The 22635-nt window shown below is 41.1% G+C and overlaps 1 protein-coding gene across 1 annotated transcript; it reads left to right on the plus strand.

The window, feature by feature from the left end:
- Positions 1 to 2686: 2686 nt before the first annotated feature.
- Positions 2687 to 12064, plus strand: LOC110488880 (homeodomain-only protein). Its single transcript, XM_021561318.3, has 3 exons — positions 2687 to 2797; positions 3075 to 3364; positions 11750 to 12064. The coding sequence occupies exons 2-3, from the start codon at positions 3215 to 3217 to the stop codon at positions 11825 to 11827; spliced, it is 228 nt and encodes a 75-aa protein (XP_021416993.1). The 5' UTR covers positions 2687 to 2797; positions 3075 to 3214; the 3' UTR covers positions 11828 to 12064.
- Positions 12065 to 22635: the final 10571 nt, after the last annotated feature.

Consider the following 22635-nt stretch of genomic DNA (forward strand, 5'->3'; position numbering starts at 1 on the left):
GTGCGCCTGGTACCTACTACCATACCCTGTTCAAAGGCACTTAAATATTTTGTCTTGCCCATTCACCCTTTGAATGGCACACATACGCAATCCATGTCTCAATTGTCCCTAGGCTTAAAAATCCTTCTTTAACCTGTCTCCTCCCCCTTCATCTAAACTTATTGAAGTGGATTTAACAGGTGACATCAATAAGGGATCATAGCTTTCACCTGGATTCACCTGGTCACTATATCTCATGGAAAGAGCAGATGTTCGTCATGTTTTGTCCACTCAGTGTAGGTTCTAAATTCCTATAGCTGTCATGTCTATAGGGGGCACAGGGACATGTGCCCCATCAGATTTGTACTGGAAATCTGTTGTTGTTTCTCTGTAATACTACTAGCCACTTAGCAGTTTTATGAAGTTGGATTTAGCTAGACCAGATAGGCTCCCAATCTCCCAACCTCATAACCAGCTACCAAGAAGCCATTTCAGGCCATCAATTGCTTGCATTTCTAAAGTCTACCAACCTTGTCGCGGCATGCCAACTAAGACAATTAGATAAGCTAGGTACTCTAACTTGATTGATAGCCTGAAATGGCTTATTGGTAGCTGGTTATGATGTTGGGAGATTGGGAACCTATCTGGGCTAGCTAAAGCCAACCTCATAAAACTCAATGTGCGGAATAAGACACATTCCTTTCAATGTTTTACCAAGATTTTAGTAGAGATGCATACTTGTTTAATTTAAAAAATAACTACCAGTCAGGAGGATAGAGAGATCAGAGGTATGCTTAGATATGCAGACAAATAGACATATATTTTATTTTACATAGAATTAAGCATGATGATTATGGCTCTATGTTGCAAGAAAAATCATACGTTAAGTTCTGGCGACGAACGAGTAATTACACATGTAAAAGACGGTAATGAGTGGTGATGAGTCACTCAGCCTCTCTCTGTATGTGTACTAAGCACAACCGGAGGATCAATACAATGTTATTCCTTTGATTTGATTAATTTGATCTCAGTGAATAATTGTCGCTATGATACAATATCATTCAATAGTTGAATGTAATTGGACTTGAGAAAACAGAGGGCATTGTCCCATAGGTCAGGAAAGGATATGCTGAGTAGTCACATGCACACAACTCATTCTCCTGGCTGGGTGGGGTCCTGACCAAAGATACATTTAGGCAGGCCTCACGTTCATTTTGAACTCAAAAGCACTCACCACATCTTTGCATATCTACAGTAGGCCTGCCGCCTATATGAGGCAAGGCTGAAGTGGACATACTGTTTGTTCGGCTGGGTACATTGGTGTTCCTGAATTCAGCAATGCTGCATTTAATATGGTTGCCTTTCAAAAGACATAGTGGTTATTTCTATTTGAATTATTCATATTGTTAATGAACAAAAAGTCTATTCATAATCAGTTTTAGACACCTGGAAAGAGATGCATCTGTTATCAGTTGCTATTAGCTGAACTTTGGATTGACCGATAAGGTTACTACAAATTCTATTAGGGATTGTGGTTTGTACAACCTGTCAAACAGGCTTTTATGTAATACAAATCACATTCAACTCTATTTTGTATTACTTGTGCTATAATGATCATAAATTGACAGGTTGATGTCTTTACAACATTTATCAGTAATAAAATATGTCTGTTAACCAATCAAAAATGCTGCTCATAGGTTTATCAGTAATAACTTTTTTATGCATTTTTCTTACACTATAGATTAAGGTTTAACAGGTGCAGAGTATTGCAGACACTAAAGTCATGGGCAACATAATGCATAAATTTAGTACCTAAACAGAAGCAAGGCTGGGGTTTTGACCATCTTATCCAGCTGTTCAGTGAGAGTAACTTATAATTGTGGCCCAAATCTGAGTCTAAGAATAGCATGAAAAGGAACCTTCTGTTGAAACTGGTGAACGTTTGTGTGCAAGTATTTGCTGTTTATCCCAGAGAAGATCAACACCATAAGGTCATTTCCATTGTAATAGCAAGTATAGCCAAGTCACCACTACTAAGGGAAACATGGGAAAGAATAAATAAATAAATCCTCCAGTGTCAACCTTTTGGGGGACCCAACCAAATTCACATAGAAATGTGAGTTATTGATCTGTCATTATCATTGAACGCAAGTCTAAGTAGTGGTATATCTGTTCTATATGCACTATTTAGATGTTTCCATTCTTAAGTTTTTGCTCTTTTACTCTTGGTTTTGTACATTGGCTTCAAACAGCTGAAAATACAATATGTTTGGCTATGGTGACGATATTTTACAGAGGTTTAGATGGTGCAATGGTTCTCTACACCATGCTTGCTTGTTTTGTCACATAAACTGACATTTGGTGAACGATTAGAATTTTAGCAACCAGGAAATGGCAGAGACATTTCTGCATAGTGCACCTTTAATGGTTTGTTACAATTTCCTCTTGGTTTATGGCGTCCTAAGACTCTAGGCTAATACCTCCCTGAATGGCAATGAATGATCGATTCCATTACATGTTCCAAGTAAGTAAATGACAAGTAATTACATGTTTATTACAGTTGTAGAAATAAGTTGAGGGGGAAAACTCCAAAACGGTACGATTATTTTACACATTATTTCAAAGCATGTAGCGAAATTCATGGAACGATACTATTTGGTTGAAATAGAATAACCTGATCTGGCAGGTTGCAGGTACAGCTGGGGCAGGGGCTGGAGCACACAGCCTCGTGCATTCCTGACGTCACCAGGCATATGTTACATACTGTGAAGAGACCAGAATTGTCAGCAGTTGAGTGGAAGAAGCTGAAGCACTATAGGTATGTTATGGAAATATTTAAACTTTTATAGTAGACCTACTGTATTCATATATTAATGTGTATGTCACTTTAAACGTGCTCATATTTTGTTGCTTCAAACATCAATTAAATTTCACATAAAAGGGGAGTGTTCGGTGAAACTTGCTCTGGGATAACCACTGTTGACAGTAGTAGCGTTTACACGGTCCACATTCTCAGTCAGTGTGACATGCTTTTAGGTTGTTAGTTTCGCAGGGGCTGTACTTGTAAAACGATTTCTGTTTGTTCTTATCTCCAGCATTTCCTAGTTGCCACTGGTGTTTACTGGCAAACGGACGTCATTTGCATTGGAACTTCAAACACGGAGTGTTCTAATTTAGTGCCTAGGCTACGTTATAAAAACGACTTCTGTGGCTGAGAGCTCTTTTTGGAGGGAACATGGCTTCAAATGGGATAGAAAGTATGCAGTTAGGGGAGGATCAGATCAAAATTCTGGAGGAGAATTTCAACAAAGTCAGCAAGCATCCGGATGAGTCGACACTCATGTTAATCGCAGCTGAAAGCGGACTAACCGAGGAAGAGACAGCGGTGAGTGTTCACTGTTCAATTATGTTCTCGATGTTGTTTTAGGCCTAATGATAAGGTTACGCTCTCTAGGAACATATACTTTTTCTATGAAGAATACAATGTTGCGAGGAAATAAACTTTGCTGAGGATGGATAGGCTGGAAACGCTCTATAATGATTGACACCACACACAATTGCCAATACTCTAAATTCAGTTAATATTGCAAATTGAAAATCAACAACAATGTCGACAATCAAATGGCTACCTTATTTATCTTGAACAGAAAAAGCAATTCAGAGAGTTACACATATTTGGGAACCTATAGGCTATAATGTTGTTGCAGTGTGCTTTCCAATGAGTTTTTTCTTCTTTTTTTTCCGCGCACCATTGAACAAATAGGCTGCTATGTAGCAAGCCAATTTTCCAGAGACAATTGGTATTTCACTGAATATGCGTAATGGGCCGCAGATGAGAGTGGTCAGCAGAATGATCGTTGTTTTGATGAGATATTATCGACCTCTATTATGCTACCGAAATATCTAGCCTTTATTTTTGTATTCAGTGGGAACAATGTAAACAGAGAATAGCGTGATACGGACAGCGCTGACTCTGCGCGCGTCCACGCCTCTTTGCGCGCCTCATTCGGCTTGTATGCCATGCCAGTGTCACTGTCCCCGAAATAACACGATGATGACATTTTTAAATAGAGCATTTACCCATCATCACAGGAATTCCAAACATTCTAATAATAAATACGAACACCAGTGGTCCTAATAATATTGGGTTACATAATCATGTTGCCAGTTGGATCAGCTTTGGATTCAGTCAAAACATAAATTGTATTAAGTCAATATTTGTTGTTTGACCTTACTCTTGATCATGTAATAACCAAGCTATTGAGTAATTCTACAGCATGACAGAAACGGATATAAAGTGTCATGGTGGGGCCTATCCTTTGTTTGAAGTTATACAGACATCTCTATCTAATAGAATTCCTCTTATGTAGAGGATAGTTATTCTAATTCAGTATTTAAGCTGTTTTATATCCTTGTTGTAATGCACAGTGTTGTTTATTGTCCTTTTTACATAGCCGACTGTAGTTGATGGAGAAACAATATGTTCCGTTTCAGGATTCACAATACTGCCCTACCAAGCAAAAAGGCAGTAACTGCTCATAGCGTGGAACTGACAAAAAGGCTTTTATTTACCTTGGTTTCACAGTAACTTTATGCAATTACTGCTAGCATAACCCACATGTTCTCCAGAACACAATACAATAGAGGCAGGATACTTGTCCACATGATTAAGTATGTATTTAATGTAGCAAAAATGACATCACAAATTTTCAACCAAAGGAGCAGTTACTGCCTTTTTGCTTGGTAGGGCAGCATACACCTTTGGTGTTGTTTTGGAGGAAGATATGTGAGCTGGGTTCATTTTATAGGGAAATTGTGAGTAGGTACTGTGAGCAGATTTTGTCCCACATATTATTTGCATTAACAAATTAAGGATTATCAAGTACAGGTCATGGCAGCCAGTATGACACATGTTTCTCAAAAGGTTCTCCCTCTCTCCTCTGCAAACCGTTTTGGCATGCTCACCCCACTACTGTTGTGACTGCATGTTTCCATCGTGAGTGCACAAAGATGGGAGATGCCCAGCCAACTTGACTGGACAAATGTGGTTCTGGGTGAAGTGAGTACTTGGCCCTCTGACTTCATTTACAGCGGATGTTTTTAACCACCTACTGTTGGAACATGAATTGGAACATGGCGCTGGCTGTTTAATAGTCATTACAGTACCTTAAGGGAAGGGCACACCCTGTTACCACTCCCTCACTAGCATAAAGAGCATTTCCAACATGTTTCTACCTCTTTACAAAGTGTTTTATACCAGTGGTTCCCGTCCCAACCTTTGTTGAACCGTGGCACATCTTGATGGGACATACTATTCTGCAGCACACCTAAAATGTCCCTGTTCATTTATTAAGTGGTATAATGACCTCTATCTCATCTGATCCATACTGCAAATCATCTATTTTCTGTAACAAACGTTTTTTTTTATAGATTAAATAGGGTTAATTTGAAATATTTTCCTTACTCATGATGGCTAATTTGTAGGTACCCCTTTACGAGCATCCTGCGAATCTGTGCCAGAAAGTAGTTCCAAAATAGTTATTTAGTTTTGAACGGTTTGGGCTATAGTCCAGCGGTTTTCTGCATTGTAAAGGTGTAAACACGGACTCAAAGCCATGCTCCGTTTGTTTCTTCAGCAGAGGTTGTGGTATAGCTAAGCCCAAAACAATATATTCATAAATACAAGTATCTGGCTAAACCTAATCAGACTTCCCTGTGCTAATAGTTTTCACAGACCAAATAAAATGCTACAAATGATTTTGGTCATGATGCGCCCATCAAATGATACAAATGTATCAACAGCCTGAGTGCACTGGACTTCAAACAAAGATACAGATGTAACCATGGATGCAACTTTTACTAGGGATCGAGACGGGACGGACATGCGCCCACATTCTGAAATTGCATTTTTGTCCTCCCCAGTTTTATTATTGGAATGTGATACAGAATCTGTTACGGTGTGCTTTAGGATCATGTAGAGCGGTTGGGTAGGCTGTTTGTAGTGTTTTTACGTCTCAATAAAAAAAAACCATAATAATATATATATATTATATACAGTGCCTTGCGAAAGTATTCGGCCCCCTTGAACTTTGCGACCTTTTGCCACATTTCAGGCTTCAAACATAAAGATATAAAACTGTATTTTTTTGTGAAGAATCAACAACAAGTGGGACACAATCATGAAGTGGAACGACATTTATTGGATATTTCAAACTTTTTTAACAAATCAAAAACAGAAAAATTGGCCGTGCAAAATTATTCAGCCCCTTTACTTTCAGTGCAGCAAACTCTCTCCAGAAGTTCAGTGAGGATCTCTGAATGATCCAATGTTGACCTAAATGACTAATGATGATAAATACAATCCACCTGTGTGTAATCAAGTCTCCGTATAAATGCACCTGCACTGTGATAGTCTCAGAGGTCCGTTAAAAGCGCAGAGAGCATCATGAAGAACAAGGAACACACCAGGCAGGTCCGAGATACTGTTGTGAAGAAGTTTAAAGCCGGATTTGGATACAAAAAGATTTCCCAAGCTTTAAACATCCCAAGGAGCACTGTGCAAGCGATAATATTGAAATGGAAGGAGTATCAGACCACTGCAAATCTACCAAGACCTGGCCGTCCCTCTAAACTTTCAGCTCATACAAGGAGAAGACTGATCAGAGATGCAGCCAAGAGGCCCATGATCACTCTGGATGAACTGCAGAGATCTACAGCTGAGGTGGGAGACTCTGTCCATAGGACAACAATCAATCGTATATTGCACAAATCTGGCCTTTATGGAAGAGTGGCAAGAAGAAAGCCATTTCTTAAAGATATCCATAAAAAGTGTTGTTTAAAGTTTGCCACAAGCCACCTGGGAGACACACCAAACATGTGGAAGAAGGTGCTCTGGTCAGATGAAACCAAAATTGAACTTTTTGGCAACAATGCAAAACGTTATGTTTGGCGTAAAAGCAACACAGCTGAACACACCATCCCCACTGTCAAACATGGTGGTGGCAGCATCATGGTTTGGGCCTGCTTTTCTTCAGCAGGGACAGGGAAGATGGTTAAAATTGATGGGAAGATGGATGGAGCCAAATACAGGACCATTCTGGAAGAAAACCTGATGGAGTCTGCAAAAGACCTGAGACTGGGACGGAGATTTGTCTTCCAACAAGACAATGATCCAAAACATAAAGCAAAATCTACAATGGAATGGTTCAAAAATAAACATATCCAGGTGTTAGAATGGCCAAGTCAAAGTCCAGACCTGAATCCAATCGAGAATCTGTGGAAAGAACTGAAAACTGCTGTTCACAAATGCTCTCCATCCAACCTCACTGAGCTCGAGCTGTTTTGCAAGGAGGAATGGGAAAAAAATTCAGTCTCTCGATGTGCAAAACAGATAGAGACATACCCCAAGCGACTTACAGCTGTAATCGCAGCAAAAGGTGGCGCTACAAAGTATTTTAACTTAAGGGGGCTGAATAATTTTGCACGCCCAATTTTTCAGTTTTTGATTTGTTAAAAAAGTTTGAAATATCCAATAAATGTCGTTCCACTTCATGATTGTGTCCCACTTGTTGTTGATTCTTCACAAAAAAATACAGTTTTATATCCTTATGTTTGAAGCCTGAAATGTGGCAAAAGGTCGCAAAGTTCAAGGGGGCCGAATACTTTCGCAAGGCACTGTATATATCAAAAATAATAATTAGGACCCCCCAACTGTTAAAACAAAAGTTGTGCCCCTGGATGTAACCATGTGCCATTTAATGTATTATCTGACCGGCACAAGTGCTCCCAAGTCAAAATGCTATGTGCACTCCACAGGTCACGTTTATAAACTAGTGTCCCAAAAAATTATCAAGATTAGGAAAAGTTCCGCGGCACACCTGACGGGTTTCCACCACTTCCGAATTTGCCCCCATTCATTTTCAACAGGAGCATGCGGAGCAATGCACAGGGGATTGTGGGAAGATGTGCGGAGCGAACCCTGCTAGTGGAGGGATAGAAAAAGTTTAGCTCTGGTCTACTTTATGCAACTTGCACACAGCCATTAACCAATCAGGTGAGGAGCAAATGTTTGCTTGAAAATCTTCCATTCGTGAAACATAGTTCCACCTGTCATTAGTTCCGGGCAACACAACCAAAAAACATGGAGCTAACAGCAATTGAAGAGGGTGAAAGGATTTCCTACTCCAGCTGTCAGAAAAGGGAGTAGGTGTACTAGTTAGAAAGGACAGGTTGTCGGATGACATTATGAAAATATTTCCCCTAAAGAGGAAAACTATCAAGACAGACCGAGAGATAATAGCTATCTAATTAATAAAATGATGCCTGTTTCTTTGTGATGTCTGGGGAGCTGCGAATGCCTGTCTGCAGATGAAGAGGTCCCAGTGAATGTCCCAAGAGAGACTGCTGGCACATCCTTGTATGCCACGGGTTGTATGTGTACTTATGTTAGCAAATGTTGTATCCAACAATACAGTTAAAAGTCACACACAATGTAGGCTACAAACTCATTACAACTGGAGCACCTTCTCCTGAAGGTGTGCTGGGTGTTCAGGCTTATAAAACCTAATAAGTTGACAATAATGAGTATTATTGCTGGGCTGGAATAGAAGTCTGCTCATCCAGTAGAGAAGGAGTGAAGCAAGGTTGGCCACCTCTGGTATGTTTATTCACCCGAAATTATGCTTTAGTAATAATTGCCTACTTACTAAAATGTCTAACATTTACAAACAAGTTAGATTATTTATAATAAATATATATATATTTTTTTTTCAATGTTGATTCATTGAAGTGAAGTCTTAAAAACATTATACAAGATAAACAAGGGTCGATGTTCATTCATCACAGATCACAATTCTGAAATAAAAAGGTGTGAAAGGAATCTGTCTCTAATTTGTCTCAGGATATAAGGCCATGTGAACCCATTTTGCAGCTTATCATAGTGGCATGCATCACCAATGCAGCCATAGGCCTTCAGTATGATGGCATAACTGGCCTAATGGGCATGTGCAATTAATGTGCCCCTTGTCAATGTACATATGAAGCAGAGAATAGCTAAACACACACATAATTTGCATATCGATGAGTTAGCTATATATTCTCAATTTAAAATGATAGACGTACAGTTGAAGTCGGACGTTTACATACACTTTAGCCAAATACATTTAAACTCGGTTTTTCACAATTCCTGACATTTAATCCTAGTAAAAATTCCCTGTCTTAGGTCAGTTAGGATAACCACTTTATTTAAAGAATTTGAAATGTCAGAATAATAGTAGAGAGAATGATTTATTTCAGCTTTTATTTCTTTCATCACATTCCCAGTGGGAATGTTTACATACACTCAATTAGTATTTGTTAGCATTGATTTTAAATAGTTTAACTTGATCAAACGTTTCGGGTGGCCTTCCACAAGCTTCCCATAAAAAATTGAGTGAATTTTGGCCCATTTCTTCTGACAGAGCTGGTGTAATTGAGTCAGGTTTGTAGGCCTCCTTGCTCGCACAAGCTTTTTCAGTTCTGCCCACAAATATCGGATTGAGGTCAGGGCTTTGTGATGGCCACTCCAATACCTTGACTTTGTTGTCCTTAAGCCATTTTGCCACAACTTTGGAAGTATGCTTGGGGTCACTGTCCATTTGGAAGACCCATTTGCAACCAAACTTTATCTTCCTGACTGATATCTTGAGATGTTGCTTCAATATAACCACATAATTTTCCTCCCTCATGATGCCATCTATTTTGTGAAGTGCACCAGTCCCTCCTGCAGCAAAGCACCCGCACAACATGATGCTGCCACCTCCGTGCTTCACGGTTAGGATGGTGTTCTTCGGCTTGCAAGCGTCCCCTTTAACATCCAAACATAACGATGGTTAGTATGGCCAAACAGTTTTATTTTTGTTTCATTAGACCAGAGGACATTTCTCCAAAAGTACGATCTTTGTCACCATGTGCAGTTGCAAACCGTAGTCTGGCTTTTTCATGGCGATTTTGGAGCAATGGCTTCTTCCTTCCCTGTTTTACTGTGGATATAGATACTTTTGTACCTGTTTCCTCCAGCATCTTCACAAGGTCCTTTGCTGTTGTTCTGGGATTGATTTGCACTTTTCGTACGTTCATCTCTAGGACACAGAACATGTCTCCTTCCTGAGTGGTATGACGGCTGCGTGGTCCCATTGCGTTAATACTTGCGTATTATTGTTTGTACAGATGAACGTGGTACCTTCAGGCGTTTGGAAATTGCTTCCAAGGATGAACCAGACTTGTGGAGGTCTACAATTATTTTGTTGAGGTCTTGGCTGATTTCTTTTGATATTCCCATGATGTCAAGCAAAGAGGCAGTGAGTTTGAAGGTAGGCCTTGAAATACATCCACAGGTACACCTCCAATTGACTCAATTAGCCTATCAGAAGCTTCTAAAGCCATGACATCATTTTATGGAATTTTCCAAGCTGTTTAAAGGCAGTCAACTTAGTGTATGTAATCTTCTGACCCACTGGAATTGTGATACAGCGAATTCTAAGTGAAATAATCTGTCTGTAAGCAATTGTTGGAAAAATTACTTGTGTCATGCACAAAGTAGATGTCCTAACCGACTTGCCAAAACTATAGCTTGTTAACAAGACATTTGTGGAGTGGTTGAAAAACAAGTTTTAATGACTCCAACCTAAGTGTATGTAAACTTCCGACTTCAACTGTATATAGAGCCCATTTGCATGGAACTTCCTTCCATCTCACATTGCTCAAATAAACAGCAAACCTTTGTTTAAAAAAAAACAGATAAAACAACATCTCGTGGCACAATGCCTCTCCCCTATTTGACCTAGATAGTTTGTGTGCATGCATTGATATGTATCAATGTATTATGTTTCATGTTTTGTGTGGACCCCAGGAAGAGTAGCTGCTGCTTTTGCTTCAGCTAATGGGGATCCTAATAAAATAACAAAATACCAAATACTGTGAGCCGACTATTTTGTGTAAAAAAAGCAACAAATGATTTATGCACATCAACTATTGATATCGTTTACATTTATTTGACTCTTTATCTCGACAGATGCATTAAATATTTATAAATGATTCAAAATGTGTGTAATGTGTGTAATACATAGCATAATAAGGTCTGGGTGTGAGACAAGGCAAAACAGTCAAATCCAGACATTAAATGCTTTAGAAAATAAACAAAAGAACAAAATTGAAAGCTGAAAAAAAATGGTGTGTTTTAATGTCTACTGAAAGGTAGAAATGGCGTTGCCTCGAGCAGCACCACAGCTATTGTGAGATGCAAGACTATGCTCGCACACATGGGCACGGGTTGTATCCACGCTGTTACAACGTGGCAGCAGCGGGACCTTCGCTCTTCAACTCTCCTAGTTGTTGCGGAAATTGACCCACTATGCTGTTTATTTCGTGCGTCAACATCGCATTGCTGAGTCTACCGTTAGGGTTGGCGTTGGATTTAAAATCAGATTGTATGACTTTCTGGCTGTGCCAGCTAGTGACTACCCTGCAGATCTGCCTCCTGTACATGACTAATCTCAATACATGCCAACCTGCCCTGCATAACGGAAAACACCTAGGGGAAATTGCTTAGGAATCTTAATGTCATTATGAGTTTGTTCAGTGTATAACATACCATTACTTCTCTTCTTCTGTGACTAACGCTCCAATAATAATGCTATTTGGAACTAATACCTGGTGGAACAATAGCAACAATGCCGTGGTGTGACGTCACCTGTCTCTGACACCTATCTTGGGCTCTTTTTGTTTGTTCCAGAAATGGTTCAGGCTACGCAATGCACGGTGGAGACAGGCGGAGGGCCTTCCAGCTCAACTGGGATCAGTGAAAGACTAAAATTGGAGGGGTGAAGGAAACCTCCCCCTCACCCCGTTGCTTCTGACTGATTTGCCACGCCCTTACTGACCAACTCCCAGGACACATCAACCACTCATACCTTCCTTCCATCATTCTCTCTCCTTTGTATCTAAGCTATTTTCATTTAGTGAATGTGTGAAGTGTAATGCGAGTCAATGTTTTTTTGCCAATATAATTGGCATGTTTACATATAATAATAAATAAACAAACATATATTATAAATGACTTAGACTGCTTTCATGCTGCATGTTATCAGTATGAGGGGCCACATGAACTTAATGAGGAAGTACTGTAGGGTACAATGGCGGAAAGGTTTGGAGGGGGGGACTTTGTTGTAAGCCTTTGTTTTGTGCATCTCTCAGCAGGGAGCGGGATAACATTGGGCTTTCATGGGACTATAAAACATGTGAGGCAGCGCTCATGTTATGACACATTCAACAGGAATCAGCTGGCCCTGTAACAGGGACTTGGGGTCGATGGCTAATTTGAAGGGAAAGGCTTTAGACGTAAGCTGGGATCAGAGCAACCAACTGCCAGCAGGTGATGCCACCTACCTGTCGGTTCAGTTGTCCCTGTTTCTAGGATGTCAGACATCCTTTCTAAATATCTGTCTAGGGAAAACAACAGGCAAAGGAAAGAGAGGGAGACAGAAACCACTGGGCACACACTGGCTGAATCAACGTTGTTTCAACGTCATGTCAATGAAATGACGTTGAATTGACGTCTGTGCCCAGTGGGAAGGGAGTGATATCCTGCCAAAGAACCTCGGGTAATGGTGGACTGATCGTGGGAACTGCCTACATTACAAGCCTGATACCAACTCATCAGGTACCTACTTCTGGTCCTAATACAACTTATCTGACAGTCTGTCTGTTTTACTGTGTGTCGTGACCAATAGCTATTTGGCCTGGCTGGCACACACTGCACACATACACACTGTTTTTGTTCAGCTGACTGTGAAAAAAAGAGTCCCACCCACAGAGGAAAAACAAGAGTGTTTATTTAGAGTTGAACACACCAAATGCAGAACATCATCAAGATTTATTAGTTGAATGTACGGGTTACACATAGTATACACCGTCCAACTAAATGTTTACTTGTAGGTTCCTTCTCGACAATGCAACAACAATAAGAAATCATAAAATATAAAAATACGAACACAAAGTAAATTGCTCAGTAGAGTAAGTATAATACAGTATAAGTATAATACAGGAAGCACCATTTATAGTCCAATATTTACACATGTTTTGTGGAAGGGGGGATTGGGGGGCAATTGTTTAAATTGTGCAGTATTTAGGAATCATAATTAGAATCTGGTAGCAGCAGTTGTAATGTATGAATGTATACTGACCAAAAATATAAACACATGCAACAATTTCAATGATTCTATTGAGTTACAGTTCATATAAGACATGGATGTCGATTATGGCAGCCCCCCGCACCTCTCTGATTCAGAGGGGTTGGGTTAAATGCGGAAGACACATTTCAGTTGAATGCATTCAGTTGTACAACTGACTAGGTATCCCCCTTTATAAGGAAATCAGTCAATTTAAATAAATTAATTAGACTCTAATCTCTGGATTTCACATGACTTGGAATACAGATATGCAACTGTTGGTCACAGATACCTTTAAAAAAGAATAGGGGCGTGGATCAGAAAACCAGTCAGTATCTGGTGTGACCACCACTTGCCTCATGCAGCGCTCGCTATACATCTCCTTCGCATAGAGTTGATCAGGCTGTTGATTGTGGTCTGTGGAATGTTGTCCCACTCCTCCTCAATGGCTGTGTGAAGTTGATGGATATTGGCGGGAACTGGAACACGCTTACACGTTGTACATGTCGATCCAGAGCATCCCAAACATACTCAATGGGTGACGTTTCTGGTGAGTATGCAGGCCATGGAAGAACTGGTACATTTTCCAGGAATTGTGTACAGATCCTTGTGACATGGGGCCAGTGCATTATCATGCTGAAACATGAGGTGATGGCGGCAGATGAATGGCATGACAATGAGCCTCAGGATCTCGTCACAGTATATCTATGCATTCAAATTGCCGTCAATAAAATGCAATTGTGTTCGTTGTCAATAGCTTATGCCTGCCCATACCATAAACCCACCATGTGGCACTCTGTTCACAACGTTGAGATCAGCAACCTGCTCGCCCACATCACTCCATACACTTGGTCTGCAGTTGTGAGGCCGGTTGGGGGTACTGCCAAATTCTCTAAAACAACATTGGAGGCGGCTTATGGTAGAGAAATTAACATTCAATTCTCTGGCAACAGCTCTGGTGGACATTCCTGCAGTCAGCATACCAATTGCACGCTCCCTCAAAACTTGAGACATCTGTGGCATTGTGTTGTGTGACAAAACTGCACATTTTAGAGTGGCATTTTATTGTCCCCAGCACAAGGTGCACCTGTGTAATTACCATGCTGTTTAATCAGTTTCTTGATATGCCACACCTATCAGGTGGATGGATTATCTTGGCAAATGATAAATGCTCACTAACAGGGATGTAAACACATTTCTGCACAACATTTAAGATAAATAAGCTTTTTGTGTGTATAGAACATTTCTGGGATTTTTTATTTCAGCTCATGAAACATGGGACCAACACTTTACATGTTGCATTTATATTGTTGTTCAGTGTATATGTGGGTGTGTGTGTGCGTGAGTGAGTGCATGTGTGATAAGGTGTGGAGAATCAGAGCAGGTCTCAGTCCAGTTCAAGTGTTCAGCAGTCTGATGGCTTGTAGATAGAAACCGTTTCTGAGCCTGTTGGTATCAGACCTCATGCTCCGATACCGTCTGCCCAACGATAAGGGAGTGAACAGCTCGTAGATGGGGTGTGTGGTCTCCTTGATGATGCTGCGGGTATTCCTCAGGCACCGTTTCGAGTAGATGTCCTGGAAGGCCCTGGGGAGTCGTGGATGGGGTAATTCCCGTACCAGGCTGTGGTAGTATTTGGAGAGGACCCGGCATTGCATGCCTAATTTATTCAGTCGCCTTAGGAAATATAGATGCTGTTGCGCCCTCTTGACAAGAGTGGTGATGTTTTTGGTCCATGTCAAGTCCTCGTGATGTGGCTGCCAAGGAACTTAAAACTGCTGACACTCGCTACTGCAGTCTCGTTGATGTGGATTGGGGCATGTTCCTTCCTTTGCTTACTGAAGTCAACAATCAACTCCTTTGTTTTGCTGACGTTAAGGGAGAGGTTGATGTCCTGGTGTATCGGAACATAAGTTGGTCATAGTCATGTGATGAGGTAGCCACGCCTGTTTCTGCCCTCGGCCCAAGAGGGAATTTCCTCTTGGTCTCATGGTCTAAGAAGTTGGTTGCTGCCGTAGGAGACCCGGGTTCACAATGCCAGTTCACTTTACCTCCTCCCTATAGTATGACTTGTTATTGTTGAACCACACCAGCAAACATGATGGAATTGGTGTCATGCAAAGCCACGCAGTTGTGGGAGTACAGCATAGGGCTGACTACACACCCCTGGGGGGCCCCTGTGTTAAGAGTCAGTGTGGAGGAGGTGTTGTTGCATTCCTCACAGCCTGTGGTCTGCCCATCAGGAAGCTCCAGCTGAAAGCATCCCTTCTTGCACGTCACTATTAAATCATATGATTTGTGTTGCAGCTGAAAAAAACATTAGCAAAACCATAAAGAAATGGACAATTGAAAAAAATGATACCTCACCGCTCCTGTATTGATATGTACCGGTATCAGAAAGATAATGCTATATTGCTTTTGACATTATTTCCGAAATTCAATGGAATGAAAGGCTTGCTGGAGTGATTGTTAGCATGCTATAAGAGGTCCATGAGGTGTGTGTGGAAGTTGAATGGGCCCTGGTATTGTCTGTTGCTAAGGAGACTTAGCAGGCCTGTGTGGAATCTGTCACCCCAGGACTGGTGAGCGTCAGAGCCGGGAAGATTCACTGGTCCAGCTGGTCCCAGGAACTGACTCCAGAACTTTCCAAACTGCACTTTCCAGGACTCGAGAAGCTGCTAGACGAATACGGTTCACATGTGCATCAATGTATGAGCGAAGATAGTTCTCATAAGGACTTTTGTTGTTGATATTCACTTGACTTGAAATTCAACAAAAGATGCAATTGAGGACGTCTTGGTTTGTTCTTATTGCTAGATTAAGAGGAAATATGTGTTGAGGATGCAGCACATATTTTGCCAACACACTATAAAAAAGGTTAACAACTCGCAGTGCAACATGAATACTGCCCTTGTCACAGACATTATGTTGAGAGCATGCTAGCTACATATGCTAGCTACATTTCTTTGATCAGAGGGTTTTTGCATGCAGCTTTGAATAGTCAAGGATGATATGACAACATCTAACAAGGCCGATAAGACACAGATTGGAGCATGGAATTTGTTTTCATACTTAGCAATTGAGGCAATGAGTTGTTAGGAAAAATATTTGTGCAGACTGAACTTCATAAAGGGTTAATTGGCAAGTTGTTAAAGTAGCTAGTTTCACTCATTAGTGATCTTCATTCACGTGTTTATAATGTGATATATTTACACACACAACTGTTCATTACCAATGACTAAATCAGTAATGAAATGCCTATAAACTACCCATGCACTGTTTATAAACCCTTTATAAACGTGTTGCCTAATGCGTAGCTTAAAATAGTGTTGCAGTTGTCTGCCAAAACCAGATCAGTCGCACTAATACTCTGCAAGCGTAAGCATCCCATCTAGCCGGCGGGATCCAGACTGAGACAGCCTCCCCACTCACAGCCTATCAGTGTCAGAGCCGGCTGCCACGAACAGACAGATAACCAGCAGCAAAGTTCAGAGCTCCTCTCTAGGCACAGGTGCACCATAGGAACTGAGTCAACTAGCGGGAGCCACCGACAGAGAGATTACACACCCCTCCTTTCTCCTTTGCCTCCTCCACCTTCCACTAACCCTCTTTACCCTACAGTCCCAGGTCACGATCATTGGTGGCTTATCCCAGATTAGGTCCCAGTTGGACGCTTGGATCTGCTTTGAAGTCTAGCCTCTGAGATCCGTACGCCTCTCCACTGGGACTCTACACCCATGGCGGCTACACCAACCCTCCCGCACCGTTCTAAATCCACATGACCCTTTTGAAAGCCATTGTGTCCACCTTTACATAATGCTCATATGCGCCTGTAGTTGAACCAGGATTACGGTGGATTTCAAAGTGAGCTCACGGCGCCCTTTGTAAAGGATACAGTGGTCATACAGCGAGGGTTGGCTGCGACGCTGACTCTTTAGAAGGAATTTGAAGCTCCTGGGGCGAAAATGTTATTTTTGAATCAATGTATGTGATTTCACTTTCTCAAGGAAAACACATGAGGAATCTTTACAACATGTGGTTATGATATAAACAGAGAACCCAAAATGATTGAAATGTAGAAACACATGTGGATCCTTTTATCATACCTTTGCTCTCATTTCAAAAGACGATAACACATTCTTTTGGAACGGGGGCTACTTGATCTTGGAACTAGCAAAGTAAAGAAAACAACCCCAATGGACAGAAAGGAGACAGTTTGGTTTGGCCATTTGCTAAAGACAATGAAATGTAATGCTTCGATTTTGTTCGAAAGAGCTCCAAGCACACGTCTCATTGCACATGATTGCAAAACCAGTGGGGGACAAAGAGGGGCCAGTTTTACCATCTCAGCCCTGGCGCCAAACATATTTTAAAAAGCAGAGACCACTTGAGTCTGTACCCATTTATTTTGCTTTTCGCAGGTGCCATTTTCCTTTGTCCGTTGTGCACCAACATGGACCTTGACGGAGAATCAAGCACATAAAATGGCAGGTCTCTCAGAAGAATGTAGTCCTTATTAAGTCCCTTAGGAGCTGATGGAGGTTGAAGGCGTGAGGTCGCTGTAGCCTGCCGGCCTCCCCTTGACACCTGTTGAGAACGCATGTTTCAGAGAGTCCTTTCCAAGGATCTAGAAAACTTCTATGAAAGCAACCAGTTTTTTTACGTAGCATCTTTTCCCAAATGATCGAGAAGATGAACAATATTGAGGCAATGTTACACATTTCTGGGAAGCATCGTTCTAGGTCTAGGAGCTGAACTGTTTCCCAGCATGTTGTGTGGGTGTCAGTAAAGGTGATGTGCTCACTGGCCAAATGGAGTCTTCTGGACATTTGACTGTCCCTCAACTTGGTTAGCAAGAGCTGGTCCAGCCTAGAAGTGGTCTGGCCAGTTTTGGCAGCACAGGAAATGTATGTCTCCACTTTCTTCAACAAGAAAAGGGTACAGCCGAAGAACCCTTTTAGGTTCTAGATAGCACCTTGTTTTCTAAGAGTGTACCTTTCATTCTAGGCACTTACTGTACCTCTGTTGCTTTTGAAGTTGAGGTTGTTCCCTTTGAGATTAGCTAGCTGTAGTAGATGTGGAGTGGTCTCAGCAGTGTTCACTCTGGGGTCTATGTGCCAGATAAGGCAGATGTACTCATACCACAAAGTGTGAGGAGGCCTGTGGAACCACAGAGATTCTAATATTCCTATTTCTACATGCAGGATCACCGTTAAACATTATGAAGCATCAGGAACAACAAAACACCTCAACATTGCCCTCCATCCTGACCTCAAACATCTCCTCTTTTACGGCCATGCCCATTGGAGAGTGTGACACAGAATTATGAAAACAAACAGGCATATTGTTTTTCATATTTGGTCTGGTGTGCAGGCTTGAGAATCTTTTCTAGGAGGCTTGAGCCCAAATATGTGCTGTTGCTCTTCAAGAATTATAAAAATACTTATGTGGCTGTCTGTGAATGTCCCAGGGGCCAGAGCTTTGGACAATAACCCCTATTGTCTCACCATCGTTTTCTCACTCCCAGAGCCACAGCTCGCTACTGAAATAACATGTCAAAATATTGGCTTCCTAGTCCAAGAAGGAGGCTAATTTTAGATCTGGGCCAAGTGGCATGCTTGCGTATACTCTAGTATTTAACAACATGGACTGGGCATGTTTTGATCACATTTTCCACTTTACTCCATTTCCTGGAAGCTTCGGGACCTGGTCTTTGGTGTTGCCAGGCGGACAATGCGCTCATACTGGGCGGTCTTGGAGGAAGGACGTAGTGTCTTCTTGGAGGAGCTCATCACCCCCTCTTTCCTGCAGGAAAATATGAGCACTTACTGTCCATGTCTTTGGGCTAAAGGATGTCTCATCATGCCAGAGTGATAATACATAACCTCCTCTTTCAATGGACAAATGGAAGGGTTAAATGCATCACTAATGATGCAAGTGTTTTAGAGGGGTGAATAGACAGATCTGACTCTGTTGACCCTGATCAACATGTCAGTAAAGAGTTTTATTGTTTATCGAGATATGGATTATGACACATTGTGAAGGTGACATGCCCACCTCTCTTGCCTACAGGCAGCACCCAGGGAACTAAATTCACTTTTTCTGTAATCTCATGTAGACTTAATAGTTTAGTCATAAACTGCACATTTGAAGATTATCAAATATTTGTCTCCAATTATCTAGTAGGTTTATGTGTTAGTCTGACGACTCACACTAAATTCGTTCTGGCTACATACTTTAGTCTGAGACTGCCATCATTGAAGTCATATGTGGTGACGAGGGGCACGAGGGGCGTTGTACGAAACAAAGTCCTCAGCGATTGGACCAATCACAATTAACTCACGTGTGTTCTGGCTATAGCCAAACCTATTGGTTTCTGGACCAATCAGATGGCCACAAATGTGTTTGCATTTTGTGAAGGATCGGGGAGGTACTCAGATCCAGACTCATTGCAGAGATGAAACTAACGTCCATGGGCGTAGTGTAGCGTTTGTCCGGAGCAGCAAGGAGTCTGGGTAGAGAGGCAACGTAATGTGGTGCAACTACAACCACTTGGAACACTTGAGAATAGTTTTTTTCTGCAGCACATTAAGACATGATTTCAATGAGCACAGAAACAATGATATCAGCTTGCCTGTGGCCACACTGACCATTCAATCTCACTTACTGGCAATTGTTGCCTTCTCAATTCAATGAATGGGTTATTTAACAAGGCAGGGCTTCCTGAAAATAACTTTGATTGGATTATTGGTCTAATGTTCCTTACAGATTTAGCTTGATAGCTGAGAAACAAAAAAGTAAGTAGGTAATCTAATACAGGTTCTGAACCTGACCAACAGATATCTCCTTAATTCGAATGGATGTACCGTATCTGGAGCAGTCACCTCCAATGAGGATGCAGGAAATTGGCAAATAGCCTGAACATCATTTTCAAGTTTCATGTTTTTTTAGTCGTATGTACTGGATACACATGGTATACAACATCCAACGAAATGATTACTTGCAGGTTCCTTCTGGACAATGCAGCAACAATAAGAAATAGTCAATGATAAGAATACGAACATAAAGTAAATTGCTCAGTAGAATAGAATAAACATTTTAGCATAAGTATAATACTGGGAAGGCACAATTTATAGTCCAGAATGTACACTTGTTTTGCGGAAGGGGGATTGGGGGGGGGGGCAAGTGTTTAAATTGTGCAGTATTTAGCAATTCTAACAGGAGTCTGGTAGCAGCAGTTGTAATGTGTGGTAGCATGAATGTGTGTGTGTGTGGATGTGTGTATGTCACTTTTCATTTGGGAGGAGTATTTCCTGCACTTGATAGGAGCTCAGAGCCAAATCTCCTGTATCTGATGCAAGCTTTTAGGACAGACCAATATTTAGACTTAGCAGACATTTTCACAATTGTGTAGTGACACTGCACAATCATATGGTAATGTATGGAGCACTTAAATGCTTTTCTTCTTACAACAGTTGGCTCATACTTTTGATGGAGTCATCAATAATGTTCAGCCTGGGTGTAATTAGTATACAATTCCCTTAGGTGTTTCTCCCATGCTGAGAAGTCTCTTTTGTGCTTAGCTAGGTATTGGCTTATTTCTGCTGGAACTGCTTCCAGCGCTGAGTAAGACAGGGGCTCGACTCCTGGTTGCCCCGAGTAAGCATTGGATTAGATCAATGAGAAAATAGACTTTCAAGGTGTGAAATTCAATAGGGAAAATGGCTCAAACATGTTCACTATGAATGGTGATGTAACAAAATAGTATTTGGTTGAACTTTTTTCCACTGATAGTTTTATAAAAATACAATTTACAAGTCTATATCTAATGTCATGAGAATAAAAATATCTGCAAATACTGATACTCAAAAAGTAGCCTACTTACCAAGGTGTTTTGGACTCTTTGTGTTGTACCAGTTCCAGGATCCTACAAGAATGTTTCAGTTCGTTATCACCTGTTCCAATTTATCCTCACAATACAAAGAAAATCAATAACAACGTAGTAGTTATTGTACCTTGCTTTCAGTTCATAAAGAATTCCCTGATGGGCGAGATTGGTTTTAAAATCCTACAAAAGAGAAACTTGTTCTGAGAATACTATTAAATTGGGTTTATGCCCTTATGATTAAAAGAAAGGGAAATTCTCCATAACATTTTGGATAACATAATGATCAGCATGAACAACATGCCCCGTCAAACGTAGCTGTTTTTCCAGATACCTTGTTTGCCTGATGGAAAGGCTTTATAATGCACCAGGTTGAGTTCACCTGCTGGGTCACAATGGTCTGTGTTGTTGATATGACATTAGAAGTCACATGGCAGGACCGAAGTACAGTTGAAGTTGGAAGTTTACATATACAGTGCCTTGCGAAAGTATTCGGCCCCCTTGAACTTTGCAACTTTTGCCACATTTCAGGCTTCAAACATAAAGATATAAAACTGTATTTTTTTGTGAAGAATCAACAACAAGTGGGACACAATCATGAAGTGGAACGACATTTATTGGATATTTCAAACTTTTTTAACAAATCAAAAAATGAAAAATTGGGCGTGCAAAATTATTCAGCCCCCTTAAGTTAATACTTTGTAGCGCCACCTTTTGCTGCGATTACAGCTGTAAGTCGCTTGGGGTATGTCTCTATCAGTTTTCACATCGAGAGACTGAATTTTTTCCCCATTCCTCCTTGCAAAACAGCTCGAGCTCAGTGAGGTTGGATGGAGAGCATTTGTGAACAGCAGTTTTCAGTTCTTTCCACAGATTCTCGATTGGATTCAGGTCTGGACTTTGACTTGGCCATTCTAACACCTGGATATGTTTATTTTTGAACCATTCCATTGTAGATTTTGCTTTATGTTTTGGATCATTGTCTTGTTGGAAGACAAATCTCCGTCCCAGGTCTTTTGCAGACTCCATCAGGTTTTCTTCCAGAATGGTCCTGTATTTGGCTCCATCCATCTTCCCATCAATTTTAACCATCTTCCCTGTCCCTGCTGAAGAAAAGCAGGCCCAAACCATGATGCTGCCACCACCATGTTTGACAGTGGGGATGGTGTGTTCAGCTGTGTTGCTTTTACGCCAAACATAACGTTTTGCATTGTTGCCAAAAAGTTCAATTTTGGTTTCATCTGACCAGAGCACCTTCTTCCACATGTTTGGTGTGTCTCCCAGGTGGCTTGTGGCAAACTTTAAACAACACTTTTTATGGATATCTTTAAGAAATGGCTTTCTTCTTGCCACTCTTCCATAAAGGCCAGATTTGTGCAATATACGACTGATTGTTGTCCTATGGACAGAGTCTCCCACCTCAGCTGTAGATCTCTGCAGTTCATCCAGAGTGATCATGGGCCTCTTGGCTGCATCTCTGATCAGTCTTCTCCTTGTACGAGCTGAAAGTTTAGAGGGACGGCCAGGTCTTGGTAGATTTGCAGTGGTCTGATACTCCTTCCATTT

Source organism: Oncorhynchus mykiss, chromosome 14 (genome assembly GCF_057628025.1).
Source record: "Oncorhynchus mykiss isolate SJ-2025 chromosome 14, ASM5762802v1, whole genome shotgun sequence".
Taxonomy (NCBI): Eukaryota; Metazoa; Chordata; class Actinopteri; order Salmoniformes; family Salmonidae; genus Oncorhynchus; species Oncorhynchus mykiss.

What these genes read in the sequence shown, in the direction of transcription:
- LOC110488880 (XM_021561318.3), top strand. Translation starts at nt 3,215, where the DNA reads ATGGCTTCAAATGGGATAGAAAGTATGCAGTTAGGGGAGGATCAGATC. An exon ending in TAACCGAGGAAGAGACAGCG is followed by an intron (nt 3,365 to 11,749) that starts GTGAGTGTTCAC and finishes TGTTTGTTCCAG; the next exon opens with AAATGGTTCAGGCTACGCAA.